The 14,230-nt window shown below is 54.4% G+C and overlaps 7 protein-coding genes across 7 annotated transcripts; 3 read left to right on the plus strand and 4 right to left on the minus strand.

Moving 5' to 3' along the window:
• Positions 1 to 1,483: 1,483 nt before the first annotated feature.
• HMPREF1541_06149 (hexokinase) lies at positions 1,484 to 3,013 on the minus strand (the record flags this gene model as incomplete). The annotated part of the gene is made up of 2 exons (XM_008720485.1): positions 1,484 to 2,922; positions 2,974 to 3,013. The coding sequence occupies 2 exons, from the start codon at positions 3,011 to 3,013 to the stop codon at positions 1,484 to 1,486; spliced, it is 1,479 nt and encodes a 492-aa protein (XP_008718707.1).
• Positions 3,014 to 3,725: 712 nt separating this feature from the next.
• Positions 3,726 to 4,642, minus strand: HMPREF1541_06150 (uncharacterized protein; the record flags this gene model as incomplete). Its single annotated transcript, XM_008720486.1, has 2 exons — positions 3,726 to 4,545; positions 4,596 to 4,642. 2 exons carry the CDS (start codon positions 4,640 to 4,642, stop codon positions 3,726 to 3,728), a joined length of 867 nt encoding a protein of 288 aa, XP_008718708.1.
• A 448-nt stretch (positions 4,643 to 5,090) lies between these two features.
• HMPREF1541_06151 (uncharacterized protein) lies at positions 5,091 to 6,254 on the minus strand (the record flags this gene model as incomplete). The annotated part of the gene is made up of 1 exon (XM_008720487.1): positions 5,091 to 6,254. One exon carries the CDS (start codon positions 6,252 to 6,254, stop codon positions 5,091 to 5,093), a length of 1,164 nt encoding a protein of 387 aa, XP_008718709.1.
• A 354-nt stretch (positions 6,255 to 6,608) lies between these two features.
• HMPREF1541_06152 (uncharacterized protein) lies at positions 6,609 to 8,990 on the plus strand (the record flags this gene model as incomplete). Its single annotated transcript, XM_008720488.1, has 1 exon — positions 6,609 to 8,990. The coding sequence occupies one exon, from the start codon at positions 6,609 to 6,611 to the stop codon at positions 8,988 to 8,990; it is 2,382 nt and encodes a 793-aa protein (XP_008718710.1).
• Positions 8,991 to 9,402: 412 nt separating this feature from the next.
• On the minus strand, positions 9,403 to 10,581 carry HMPREF1541_06153 (guanine nucleotide-binding protein subunit beta-like protein; the record flags this gene model as incomplete). Its single annotated transcript, XM_008720489.1, has 3 exons — positions 9,403 to 9,828; positions 10,007 to 10,451; positions 10,502 to 10,581. The coding sequence occupies 3 exons, from the start codon at positions 10,579 to 10,581 to the stop codon at positions 9,403 to 9,405; spliced, it is 951 nt and encodes a 316-aa protein (XP_008718711.1).
• Positions 10,582 to 11,327: 746 nt separating this feature from the next.
• Positions 11,328 to 12,464, plus strand: HMPREF1541_06154 (uncharacterized protein; the record flags this gene model as incomplete). The annotated part of the gene is made up of 3 exons (XM_008720490.1): positions 11,328 to 11,445; positions 11,492 to 11,670; positions 11,718 to 12,464. The coding sequence occupies 3 exons, from the start codon at positions 11,328 to 11,330 to the stop codon at positions 12,462 to 12,464; spliced, it is 1,044 nt and encodes a 347-aa protein (XP_008718712.1).
• Positions 12,465 to 12,883: 419 nt separating this feature from the next.
• HMPREF1541_06155 (uncharacterized protein) lies at positions 12,884 to 13,916 on the plus strand (the record flags this gene model as incomplete). The annotated part of the gene is made up of 2 exons (XM_008720491.1): positions 12,884 to 13,349; positions 13,417 to 13,916. The coding sequence occupies 2 exons, from the start codon at positions 12,884 to 12,886 to the stop codon at positions 13,914 to 13,916; spliced, it is 966 nt and encodes a 321-aa protein (XP_008718713.1).
• Between the last annotated feature and the right edge of the window lie 314 nt (positions 13,917 to 14,230).

A 14,230-nucleotide genomic window follows, 5' to 3' on the forward strand; every position in this document is an offset into this window, starting at 1 on the left:
CTGATCATCGGTGCGAGCTTCTCGCTCAGGGTGTGGTCCACCACCCGGAAGTCTCTGAGCTGGCCGCCCCTTGCTTTCCAGGGTTTTTACACTTGTCACCTAGCATGATCAAGTCATTCCACCAGAACAGTTCCACAGGCTAAGATCTTTTGAAGCGGATACCCGCGCAACTCAGGTCCGAAGAGCAATCTATTCATCCCCAAAGCCGAAGTACGAAAGCTCTATCAGATCAGAATCCAAGCTGCACGCTCTTCCATTGTGCATGGTGGAGACACTTATTCGTGGCCGATCGCCGATATGAGGTCAACTCCTGGCGCTGCCCTCTACTTGATTGGGAGGAGCCCTGCGTGCTTGTAGGGAGGCATGAGCTCAAGAGCGCCCTCCAGCTGGCCTCATGTGTCAACATACTCGACTCTTTCTCAGTCGAATCTTTACGCTTTTCGAGCAACCCCACGCGACGCTGGCCCTGGGTCGCACGTTGGATCAGCAACACACTCACCGTTCCTCCTGTGTATTCAGCAGCATGCGGCGGGTACTGTTGCCTCCATTCATGTGATGGAAATTACTCAGCTTTTCTTTAGATCTGCTGGCCGAGTCGGCGGGTTTTGGCACTGTTGGTCCGCGGTAGCCCCCGGCAGTTGCCAGCTGATCTAGCTGACATTCGACAATTCTACCACATTACCAGTGGAGGCTGGGTGGGAGGGCCAACATCATCGGACATACGCTTTCCCAAACCAGTTACCGTTCGAAAGCGAATGGTAGCTTTCGGGCAGAAGTGTCATATGCTTCTGCTCGGCGTTTCGTACAGCTCAGCTGCAGGCTTGTCGCCGGCTCGATCGCGTCCTCTTCACCAGGCCGCTCGAGAACGACGCTGTATAGCCGGAGCCAATCTCCAGCAGCTGGGCTGTCCAGGGCAATGTGCCCAGGGCGATTACTTGGTCATACTTTGAACGACTGGCCAACATTTCCGGCGGGTAGCGCCATCTCTGGGCTCCACGGGACGAAAGAGTGGATGTTATCTAGCTGGAGCAACATGACAAGATAGCCGCCTGCCTGCGGAGGAGGGATGTGGTCGGGAAAGGGGATGGGTGCTCGGCTGCTGGAAGAGCCACGAGTTGCACGAAGTATTAGATAGCTCAATGCATTACCTGAACAGGTCCTCTATCCGTGAAATTGGCTTTCTGTTGGGCTTTTCTTCTTCACTATCGCGGCCGCAATAGGGCCTGTTGTTTGCAACGCCCAGACGGAGAATATATGCGTGTCTCGCACCTTATATGGTGAGAGCATCTGACGTTCGATCCCATGCTCGATTCGCCGGCAGTATCCCAACTTCCTCGGCGCGACTCAGCAGACGCGGCTCGACCTACGACGACCTCGATGGGAGTTGCTTAAGTGTTACCCCCCATCATCAAGCGAGCCTCACTTATCTAGCTTTTCGCACATATCCAACGTTTCACGGAGCATCCCCCCGCCTCATCCTGCCTCACCGAAAACAGTCAAACTTCTTCGGATCCCGTATCCCATACACATTCCCTTCAGTGATACGCTTGATCGTCAACGCCGCAATCAGCGCCGCGCCCACACCACTGCCGTCCTCGGCTGAGCTCATCACGACGGGATCCTTGCCCTTTTTGTAGCCCTTCTGATCCCAGTCCAGAATCTCTCTCAAGGCCTGCGCGCCGCGCTGCTTGAAGTGCGGGTATTTGTTGAAGACGCTGCCGTCGGCGCCGACGTGGCAGCTCTCCATGTTCTTCTTCTTGCAGATGGCGGCGACGCCGCAGGCGCTCAGGCGGGCGGCGCGCGTGCCGATTAGTTCCGCGAGGCGGCGGCATAGTTCCAGCTCGGGCTTGGAGGCCGTGAGCTTGAGCTGCGAGGCGAAGTGATCGGCTGTCTCCTGCAGGTTCTCGAAGGGGTCTTCTTCGATAAAGGACAGGAAGGAGGCGTCGAGTGTGTAGGGCTTCTTGAGGGCGGAGATGTCCTGGTTCTGGAAGAGGAGGTTCTTGTTCTCGTGCAGGTCCACGAGCACAAGGCGGAAGATCTCTCCGAGGTATAGGCCGGCGATCATCTTTTCGAAGGCTTGCTGGCCGGGTCGTGGGCTAGTCTCGTCGATGATGTGGTCGTACGGGGTTAATGGGAGGACGACGTGGTCGTTGTCGAAAGCACCATATTCGCAGTTGATGGCCATTGGCAGATCGGGTGGGAGGTTGAGGTGGGCAAGTTTGGGAATGCTACCGCAATTTTCCATGTAGGCGGCGTTGCAACCAGTGCCAAAGATACAGCCAATACGCATAGCCTGGTCTGTGTACGCCGAGGCGATCATTGTGCCTGTGGTATCGTTGATGAGAGCGGCAACGGTGATGGGAAGACCTCGAGATTTCAGGGCTGCTTCAAACTGGGGTACCACATCGTTCCCCTCGACACCGTCGATATCAAAGCCCTTCGTCCAGCGTTGGAGCACACCGTGATCAATGTAGTCTTGTGTAGCAGGGTAGGAGAAGGTAAATCCAAGTGGTAAGGTCTCGAGCTCCTCATCCTCGTGGTGATACTCGATGAACTGCTGGACGCAGTCGGCGACGTACTCCCAGAGCTCATCCGCTGTACCGGTCTTGAGTTCCTCAGGCATGCGGTATTTGGACTGAATGATATCGAACTCGCCTTTCTCTTCCGAGAGCTCGATCTCGCAGACTCGCAAGTTGGTACCGCCCATGTCGAGGGCCAGGAACTTGCCCTGTTCGTCACCGGTGGGAAAGTCCATGACCCAGGTGGCGTTCATGGGAATATTTGCAGGACCACTCAGGCCTTTCTCAAGCTCGGAAACGAAATGATCGGTGATCTTCTTGAGGCGTTCAGCGTCGACGGTGAAGAGGCGCTCGAGGTTGGAGATCTCCTCGACAAGATGCTGCGGAACGTCCGCGTACGAACCTGGGCGCGGTTAGGAGATATTCAGACGGTGTGGACGCGCGTGATGCTCACCTTTTCTGGAGGGTTTCCTCCGGGCACCTAGTCCGACCATGGTGTTGCTCTGGCTTGTATAGAGTGATTGGAAACGACAGAGGACAGGATCGACAGAGCAGCAGCGGCAATTTGACCCGGAAGACGAGTTGGGAAGCGAGGAACCTTAAGGAGAGGCAGAAGAAAGCTTTTAAGATGTTCTACAAAGGGTAGTGCGAGATCAGATGGATAGGAACCAGAAGTCAGTACTGACGAAGATGCAGTTCAAAATGTTGATCCCTCATGGCGGGGCAGGGGTTCAACGTTCAACAGGCAGCGGAAGCGGGGCTCGTCTCATGCAGCAGTTTCCGCCGTCCCGCGGCCCCGGCCTGTCGGGTTTCACTTCAGTGCTTGCAGACAAGGCGCCGACATGCCTCGAGGGTCTTTTGCTTCTTCGCTTGCAGCGTGTATTGTTGTTGTCTGGTCTATAGCCTATCGTGGTACGGCAGTGATGATGCTGCTCTTGTCCATCGCTATTCTTGAGCAGCGTTCGACATCATATCTTCAACCCCACTTGAAAGCGACCCATCGGCTAATCACCCTTACTAAACATATGGTGATGAGTAACGAATGGTAGTGGATGCCAGGATTGCCCAGAATAGGCAGAGCTTCACTCCCCGCCAAGAGTCCTCCGGATGCCCAGTTGCTTCGTTTTGACGTCGTAGGTCAAGGACCGATAGTCCGACTTTGCCGGTCTTCTGCTTGCTCGGCCTACTCCCTCCCTCTTCCTGTGCTCAGTTGCTGAATGGTTCCGGAACCCACTCACCCGCAGCGACACCGGATTCAACCACTCGCCACAAATTCTTACCCTCGGCCGGATCAGGGTGACGACGATCATGCGCATATCGAGTGATGATGGCGAACAGTGACAGTCGAGTCTTGCGTGAAGCCTCCTCAAGGTACTGTTCAAGGAACTGATTATCCTTGATGAAGGAATCGTAGCCGCGGCTGGCGAGGTCGTGGGCGATCTGGTCCAGAACATACCGTGTGAGGGGTGTAGCGTTGGCATCGTCGCCGAATTTCTTGATCAGCCAAAGAAGCTCGTCGATTCTGACTTTGTGGGTCCGGTAGTGCGTGCGAAAGCGCTCCACCAACAGGTTCTGTAGAGAATAGGCATCATACTCCCAAGCGAACTGGTATGCCTTCAGTGCAATGTTGAGACCAAGGCGATGCTCGATCTCACCAGGTTCCTCGCTGTACAGACTCTCAACGAAGATACGGAAAGCCTTGGCGGAATGGCTGTCTCGTGGTGCGATGACATAGTCGGCACGAATAATCGTGGAGGGGTTAGCAGGCGTTCCAACAAGAGTTGGGGACTGGTCAGCAGCCTGGCTTTCACCCTGGTTGTTGTCTCCAGCCTGCTCCTGCTTGACGCCGGCTTGCTCGGTCGCGAGAGCAGGACTATCATCGTGGTTCGAAACCTCGACCTCGATGGCTTGGCCAGGCATACCGTGGCGGCCGAAAAAACCAGTCTTATTGAGTCGATTTGCGTGCACGCTGAACTCGTCTCTTGCAGGGCCGACAACGATGATAACGACCTGTCCACCAAAGTCGCTGACATTTGGTTAGTCATCTTATCATCTTCGCTTGAATAGCTGACTTACTGCGAGGCGCGACGCTTCTGCGGAGTCACGGCGGGAGGAGAACTCATCATGAAGTTGTTAAACGTGGGCACGGCCGTTGCGGGTATGAGTACGATAGCGAATGGATGGTGTGACGATGGACCGCGATCAGGAGAGAACTAGCTGCTGGCGTGGCTGGAGGGTCTGGATTAGAAAGGTTGCTGAAAACATGCGCAGCTTTTGTAGCCGGGCGGCGAGCGTGTGGTGGTGACTGCGAGTGAGGTCATCAAAGACTGACGAAACGGTCCGTTTGGCAGCATTCACTTGAGTGGCAGCCCTCTGAGAACTGCAGCCAAGTTGAGTGAGGAGCTCAGTCTTGGGTGACTTTGAGGGCAGATTATGTTCCATGAGATGGTAGGAGGGTACAATTCCGCTCGAGGTCGCAACCGTAATCTCTGCGAGGCTGCCGCTGCTACAGGAGTTTGCGCCTCGTGAATTACGAACTGGACGATTGCTTTCGAGCTGGATTCGCGGCTCTCACAGAGATGGTTTGTCAGGTTTCCGTTCCGCGCCAGTCAGGTGAGGAAAGACGTGGGTCAAGTCGCTGACTGCGTCACTTGTTGTCTTTGATGGTGGCACCAAAATCGCGGAGTCCTTGTTGCTTTTCGATTGTCCGTCACTTTCTTGGGTGAGCTCCTTCTCAAGCCGCTTGCTGGTCTCCTCGTTCAGCTTTAAAGACTTGTCAATCTCTTTGGTGAGCTTGTCGATATCGTGGTCAAGTTTCTCCCCCTTGGTCTTGGGAACTTCCACCTTCTTCGGCTTGCCTTTGTCGGGATCTGTCTCAGCCCACAGAGCCTCAAGCTCGTCCCGCCACCCCATGGCATCGGCAAACTTGCGGACTCCCACGTCACAGTCCCCGAGAAGCAGTACGTCGTCAGACCTTGAACCAAGGCCACCAACCCGCTCCAGATTGATAAGGACTCTCGGGGTCTCCTCACTCACGAATGATGGCAGACTGGCGAAAGGCTGCACAGTCAGACTCGTGCCCATGACAATGGCAAGATCAGCTGTAGCTGGGAGGCTGCGGTTTTGGTGGAACGCCTCTGGCAGAGCCTCACCAAAGAAGACAATGTCCGGCTTGACAAGACCATTACATGTCTTCTTGACGCAGTGCGGCACCTCCTTCTGTGCAACCCTTTGCTTCATTTGATCATCGGGGTACTCGGTCTTGCATTCAACACAGCGCTGCTTGGCAAAAGAGCCGTGTGCCTCGACAATCTTATCGTCCGGCACTCCAGCTTGTCGCTCAAGGCAATCAATATTCTGCGTGAAGAGCTTAAGCAGCCGGCCTTTCTTGTGTAGCAGGCTAATAAATGAATGAGTCACCGTAGGTCTGAAGTTACCTGGGTACAACTCATGTGCCAATGCATAGAACGGGAGCGGGTTGTTCTTGAAATAGCCAATGTCAAACACCGCCTCAGGATAGGGTAAGTTTAGTCTGGCCAAATTTGCATACAGACCCGTGTCAGGGGAACGGAAGTCTGGTATTCCCGCAGATGTACTGATACCAGCACCTGTCATGACCACGATCCGCTTGCAATCTTTCTCCTTGATGTATCGCGCAACTCCGTCGATGCTGCGCGCTATCAAGGTGGTTGGCGGGATGGATTCGTCCACGGGCGTAGAGGATTCGTTGCCCATGTTGAAACCGCGCCGGCCAGTGGCGGGCTTAATGTGCCTTTCGCGCTTTCTACGTCCAATTTTGTCCGATTATTGGGGTTTTGCTGGCCAATACAACGCTCGGAGTGACGGTCTGTGATTCGTAAAGCTTAAGAAAAGCGAGTGGAAGGCAACATTGGGTTTTTCTGGTTCTTTGATAACGAGTGCGGAGGAAATCTAACGTCATTTGAGAAGGCAACCACACAAAACTTGAGCCTTGCGCCCCACTTTTACAAGGCTGCCAATATCAAGACGTGGTCACACTTATTTCAGGTTCCCAATGCTATACATGTAAGACGGGTTGGGATGGTGATCTTCCCGAGGTGAGAGGTAACAATGGCACCCAACGGTGAGGCTCATGTGAATGGCAGCGCCCACTTTGAGGGTCCTGATATATATGGCGCACGCTCGGTGGCTGAAATCAGATCCGCCCTTGCTCATCTCCACCACAAAGAGGCCTCGGTCACGACTCGCCTGGACAGTCTTGTGGCAGCACAGAAGGATTTGCAAAGGGAGCTGGGAAGACTGGATATATTTCGAGCCAATCTCAGCACCCAGGCTTCCAAAACTCGATCCATCAGCAATGGCATGCTCTCAGATGCTGCATCGACGGCCAACAGAATCTCGAGTTCGGTGAAGAGATTGGACCTCGAGCAGGAGCGCGTAAAAGCCACTCTGACCGTCGTTGAGCAGGTGGCAGAACTCAAAGCATGCGTACTTGGAGTGTCGGGCTCTATGGGGGCCGCACAGGACTGGGAGACCGCAGCGAGTTATCTGAGCCGGGCTTCCAAGATCCCAAAGGAGGTCATCAACGGTGAATTTGCTAGTCGCATTGTACCTACGGCAGAGGTGCCCGACTCACCAGCAACGACGCTTGAAAATGCTTCGGAGTCACTGTGCACGCTGTTCTTGAGAGAGTTCGACAAGGCTGTCCAAGAGAACGACGGTGGCAAGATCACCCGCTTTTTCAAGCTTTTCCCATTGATAAACAGATCCGAAGTCGGCCTCAATGTCTATGGACGATACGTATGCCAGGGTGTGGCAGCACGTGCGAGGACCAACATGAACGCCGGCACTGGCGGGAATCAGAGCAAGGATGGCTTCTTCTATGCCAATGCTCTCACGAAACTTTTCGAGCATATCGCTTCTATTATCGAGGGCCACGGTGGTCTTGTCGAGCGGCACTACGGCGCTGGGAAGATGACCAAAGTTATTGAGCGGCTGCAGGTTGAAGCCGATCTGCAGGGCGGCATCATCCTTGACTCCTGGGGCGATGAGAGGAGAATAGACCGTCAGCTCACCGACATCCGAGCATATCCTTTCACGTTCCTCGTACAGAGCTTCGCCGCTCCCGTAACAAGAAATGCAATGAGCACGCCGCGGTCCAACTCGCCTGCGCCAGCTCGAGTAAGCGAAGACGAAGGGGTCGACATGAAGCAAGTCGACTCTCTCCTGAATGAGATGACTTCTATGCTCAACAAGTGGTCGCTTTACACACGCTTCGTCACCGAAAAATGCAAGTCACCAGACGCCAACAACGATACTGCAGAAGAACCACCATTCCTCATCAATTCCGCCCTCGCACGCAAGATTCAAGACCGCATTATCACCCCTTTCAACACAATGACCACTTTCTTCTTCCGCCGCTCTGTCGAGAAAGCCTTCCAGCTAGATGAGCAACCCAGCGACCTCACTCTCGACCCTCGCAAATCTCTCTCTTCCAATCCACCCCACATCACCTCCGCCATCGAGGACATCATGTACATTGTCAACAAGGTCTTGACACAGTCCCTGACCACCGCACAAACCGCCATCATCTCCTCCGTCCTCCCTTCGATCTCCCGTGTGTTAGGTTCCGACTTCATCGGCATGCAGCAGCGCAAGATGCGCGACGAATCCTACCCTAAAGCTGCCATACCCGGCCAACTCCCACCCGAGGCCACCATCGTCGCCTTTCTCGTCCTCATCAACAACCTCGATGTCTCCACCACGTACATCTCGCAAATCATCACCTCGCGCCTCAATCCCACCGCGCAGAGCACCAATCTCCTAACCACCCTCTTCCCCACCCCCGCCTCCCTCACCCTCGTCACCACCCACCTCACCTCCCTGCAAACCACCTTCTCCGACAAAACCTCCACCCTCCTCACCGACAGTACCTCGGTCCTCTTCAACAACGTCCTTAAGCCGCGCCTGCGGCCCATCCTAATGGACGCTTTCCGCGACACCTCGTACGACCTCCACGCCTCAGAACGGGCCGACCACCACGCCGCGCTCGCCGACGCAGGTATCGAGCTCGACGACGACGCCCACGACCCGGGCGTCCGCCAGCGCTTCGCCCACGGCTGGGACGCCCTCACCAAGCCCCTGGGCCGGCTGCTGACCGAGCACACCTTCGACATGCTCCTCGCCACCACGGTGTCGTACCTCGCCAAACTGCTCGAGAAGCGCATCTGGACGTACAGCGGGCGCGTGAACGCCGCGGGCGCCCAGCGCCTGGAGCACGACGTCAATGAGGTGGTGCGCTGTGTGGTGCGGGGCCAAAAGTGGCGGTTTCGCGACGAGTTTGAGCGCTGTCGGCAGATTTGTGTGGTCATGACTATGGAGGAGGAGGAGTGGGAGGAGTGTGTGAGAGAGGATGGTGGCGAGGGGGTAGCGGAAAGGTTAACGGCTGAAGAGAGGGAGAGGGCGAGGAGCTTGGTGAAGGAGGGGGACTAGGGCATGAGGAAGCTGGCGTTGAGTGCTAGTTTGGGTGTTGGAATTTCGATGCGGATGAGATGCATTGAGGGACGTACTCTAGATCAGTTCCTAGCGTCTGTCGCAGTTAGATTACGGAACAGTTCATGGAAGCTAGACCTGAAGTTGGAAGGTATTGGATGTCCCGCAGGCTTCTACCTAAAAATGGCGAACGCTATGGACATGAGATCTTGTCATGCTGGATACTTTGTGCTCAAAGGTCCTCATCTATCTCCGAACTCGCCCTGTAAACCAGTCTTGATGGTATCATCAATGCATCTGCCAGTGAACTTTTTTGGCAGAGCCGACTGCCTTTGCCTTCGTAGCACATGAATCATGCGTGTTCCCGACGCCATGCCTCAATCCTCGTCATCGCTTCCTCGACCTGCGTCACCTAAGCCCGCGACATAACACCCCACGCGTAGATCTTGTTGTTGGTGTAGCCAGAGAACAGAGTCTGGCCGTCGGCGGACCAGGTAAGAGACACGCAGTAAGGCTCCTGGCTCTTCTTGCCCTTCTCCAGACCCTCAGGCTTGAGCTCGTCAACCTTGCTCTTCTTCTCGAGATCAAAGATGGTAATGGAGGAGGTGGTGGCGGCGCACAGCCAGTAGCGGTTGGGAGAGAAGACCAGGGCGTGGATCTCGTCGCCGGCCTGCAGGGAGTAGAGGTGCTTGGACTCGTTGAGATCCCAAAGCATGGTGGTGCCGTCCTTGCCACCGGAGGCGCAGAGCGATCCGTCAGGAGAGATAGTCACGGTGTTGATGTAGCCGGAGTGACCAATGTGGTCGGTTTGGATGCGGCAAGAGGCGAGTTCCCAAACCTATAGTCAATGTCAGCGCATGTTTCATCAGGTGTCAAGTATGCGGTGTATATTTTCTTTTTTCTCAGTTCGCCGGTGAATGTTTGTCTCATGGCCCGAAGGCTCTGAAGTAGCAAATACTTTATGTTTTCAACGTAGCATCCTCGTATTGAAACGACGGATCAGGTGTAGATCTTACCTTGACAAGCTTGTCCCAACCAGCCGAGACGATGACGGGGTTCTGAGGGTTGGGAGAGAAGCGAACGCAAGAGACCCAGTCGGTGTGGCCCTTGTCGGTGATGGTGTACTTGCAGTCGCCAAGGGTGTTCCAGAGCTTGATTGTTCGGTCGCGCGAGCCAGAGACGATCTGACGGTTGTCGGCGGAGAAGGAGACGGAGAGGACATCGTTGGTGTGGCCAACGAAAGTGCGGGTGGTGTTGCCAGTGGACAGCTCCCACAGGCGGAGAGTCTTGTCCCAGGACGAGGAGAGGGCATATGCACCATCCGATGAGATCACGCAGTCGGAGACAATGTGGGAGTGGCCGTGGAGAGATCGCTTGGGCTGGCCGTAGTTCTCATCCTCGCGGGTGAGGTTCCAGATGATTAGGGTCTTATCTCTGGAGCCAGACAGGAGCATGTTGGGGCTGTGACTGCGGTTAGCGACTGTTCATACTGCGACGCAAGAGCGACTGACTTCTCCAGGCTGGTAGCCAAGCTGGTGACCCAGCCGGAGTGACCCTCAAGGGTGCCACGGATAACGAGTTGCTCGGCCATGTTTGCGGAAGTCTTGTCGGCGAGTCGTGCTTCGTGGTGTGTCTTTAGCTGGGTGCTATTGAACTTCAGGATGCGCCGCGGGAGAAATTCACCTGTGGGCGAAACAAGGCTGCTGGAAATCTTGGCTGATAGCCTTGTCTTGGCTCTCGAAGTCTAACATTTGAACGACCGCTAGGGTTAGGGTGGCCCAGCTTCCACTTCCAAGAGTGCTTCACCAAGGTCAGACCAGCATGCTCACATCGCTTTTCCTTCCGTTTCCCTGTTTTATGGACAAATGCTTAGTGCGCTTATCGTTGCTCAGTGCTTCACCATTTGTACATCAATCGAGCAGCATATAGGGAGGTGTTGACATGAATCTATTCGCATCCCTGATCTTGCACCGCTTCTCAGGGATTGGAGTATGCAGCCCTTGGGGTACTATGCGGACATCCCGCCGGAAAAACGAATACTCAGAATCAAAGTGTCATGGGTGCCTTGCGCCTTGAATAACGACCTTCCGCCTTAGGAGAAGACTCCTTCGTATGTAGAGGCACATCCGCGTGGGATTCCCCACTGAAGAGCGGGAAAAATACCCAAACCTTCGCAATCGGCGGCCATTGACCGCTATCACACGGCGTGCTTTGAAATTAGCCGATATGTGTTGTAGATCAACCCTGAAGTTCAAATACTACTGCTGGTAGTAGAACGGCCGTGGCGACTGCTACAAATCCTTCTTCACTTCAGCTTCACGAGACTTCTACATCAAGATGGGCTCCACCGAACAACTACCCAAGATGCAGTATCGCAACCTTGGCCGCAGTGGTTTAAAGGTGAGCGTGATCAGTTTGGGTGGATGGGTTACGTATGGTGGAAGTGTAGGTGATCGTATGCATTCCGCTTCTCCATGCTGCTACTACTCATCAATCTACAGAGATTGCCATGGACTGCATGAAGGCTGCCTTTGATGCTGGAATCAACTTCTTCGACTGCGCCGAAGGTTACGCGGAGGGCAAGTCTGAGATCATCATGGGCAAGGCTATAAAACATTATAACTGGTCTCGCAACGATATTGTGATCTCCACCAAGATAAATTGGGGCGGCGCCTTTGGCGTGAGTCTGGTCTAGCTAGCCTTGCTCCAAACTGACCGTTCCAATAGACCAATCCAGTCAACAACTTCGGCCTGTCAAGGAAGCATATCATCGAAGGAACAACAGCAGCTTTGGAACGACTAGATCTGGATTATGTGGATCTGTTGTACGCTCACCGACCTGATCGTGAAACACCCATCGAAGAGACAGTACGAGCTTTCAACTATCTCATCAATGCAGGGAAGTGCTTCTACTGGGGCACCAGTGAGTGGAATGCGGACGAGATAGCCGCTGCGTGGGCAGTGGCTGACAGGCTGCATATGATCGGTCCTCTCATGGAGCAACCCCAGTACAATCTGCTTGTTCGAGACAAGGTCGAGAAGCAGTTCTCGAGACTGTACAGAGACCATGGCCTTGGTCTGACGATCTTCAGTCCGCTCAAGACTGGTATTTTGACTGGCAAGTACAATGACGGTATTCCCGAGGACAGTCGCGTTGCAACGGCCAACGACAACTTCAGTAAGGGTCAGAGGGCCAGCTATGGCAACGAAGCCTGGTTGAAGGATATCGAGCAGACGCGCAAGTTGAAGCCTATCGCTGACAAGCTTGGTACCGATCAGGCGACGTTTGCACTGGCGTGGGTCATCAAAAATCCCAACGTGTCGAGCGCCATCACCGGGGCCAGCAAGATCGAGCAAATCGGGAAGTCTGTGAAGGCGCTAGATCTTCTACCGAAGTTGACAGACGAGATCATGAAGGAGGTCGACGACATCCTGGAAAACAAGCCCGAGCCGTTACAGTTGCGCTTTACCTAGACCTGGAGGCAGATCGGCAGAACAAAAAACAGGCATCGCCAGTTATTTCTCCCCAGAGGGTTTGTGTCAGGTAAACGCGAGCCTAGAAGACTTTGCCCAGTTGTGAGAAGCCATGCTGCTTGGTACTTCCAAACACGATTTGCTTTGTATAGTCTAGAGCGTAGTCATTTTGATTGCCAGGCGGTGCAGCTGATATGATTTAGGATCGTATTTGTCTGTGCTCTAGACTTGTTCTCGAAGTTGTAAATACTTTATATTCGTGCTTGCCGGCCTAAAAGCGGCATGTTTTAAGAGTTGGGGGATCATGACGTTGTTCGTTAGGACGAAGCTCCACCACTCGTCGCCCTCAAGCTGCTTGATATCAGTTTCGATCTTTCTGCTACTACCTACCTTCGACTATCAGCCACACCTCCCTCAACATGTCGACCATGATGAACTCTTTCAGAGGTGTCGCCAGGGCTGCCGCCCGCCAGCACGCTGCTCGCCCGATCACTCGGCCCCTCTCAACCACTCCAATCTTTAGATCCAAAGAGCAAGAAGGCCGAATCCATCCCAATACCGATGGCTACAGAGAAGACCAGAAGAAGAAGCCTGAAAATCCACACATGACCAACACCAATTCCACGTTTCACAATGAAATGCCCAAGATTGGCGAGGATAAGGCGCCGCCGGAGTTCATCAGCTCGGTCGAACCCGAGTATGTTCCAACCGACAAAAGACCTGAAAACACAGAAAGGATGACTGGTGGTACACAATCTGGTGATCCCAGCAAGGTTAGCCTCTCTGACGACCTTGCTGTTGGCGAGATGGAGGGGGCGACTTTCAAAGTCGAACCCCTTCGTCGCACAGGAGAAGACACTGCCACCATGAGGGCTAGATTATTATGTCCGTCATGACCCCAGCACACAAGCCGTCGCATTCTTTGCAGGACCATCTACTGACTTATCGATAGACCAAAGCAGGAAGCGGGGGACACTAGAGTCCGATCTGCTCCTCTCCACCTTTGCGAGCGAGAACCTCTCCAAGATGACCAAGGCTCAGCTTGAGCAGTACGATCTTTTCATGGACGAGAACGATTGGGATATCTATTACTGGGCTACACAGTCTCCTGCTGGGACACCGACCTCGCAAGAGACGGCCGAGGGCTCAGTCGAGAAGGCGCCTGCTCAGACAGATGCGCAATATCTCTCACCAGCGAATCCTGGACAGACTCAAGCAACGGATGCTTGGAGGCAGGGTGCGCCTCGCAGTGGGGAGTGGGCGCAGACAGTCGGTACTTTTAAGCCTGCATATCGTCCTGTACCGGCGCGTTGGCATGGCAGTGAGATTCTGCGTTTGCTAAGGGAGCATGTTAGAGCCCGCAGTGCAGGAGGTGTTCTGGAGGATGTCGATGTGCCGGCGAAAGGTAGCGGGATGGGAAGGATGCCAGAGCTGGGCCGCCCCTTTGAGTAGCATTGAAACCCGTCATAAGCCTGTATCAGAGGCCCTGTATAAACTGCACATGCTGACTGTTTACCGTTTGCATACCATGTTGCGGGTCAAGGTTGTACGAAGGCGCAGTTAGTACGCTACTCAGAAGTGCGAGGCCGAGGTACGATCGCCCATCGTTGACCAACCAACGAGCGATGTCGGCTTAGTATTTTTTGCAACAGACTTCCCTGAATCATCCACTATAGTTGCAATAGGCATCATTGCCGCCACAAGCCTTCGCGAGATGGAGATAACAACCGATCGGCCTGCGAGCGGATGCCCACCGCTCAATGCTC

Source organism: Cyphellophora europaea (genome assembly GCF_000365145.1).
Source record: "Cyphellophora europaea CBS 101466 unplaced genomic scaffold supercont1.5, whole genome shotgun sequence".
Taxonomy (NCBI): Eukaryota; Fungi; Ascomycota; class Eurotiomycetes; order Chaetothyriales; family Cyphellophoraceae; genus Cyphellophora; species Cyphellophora europaea.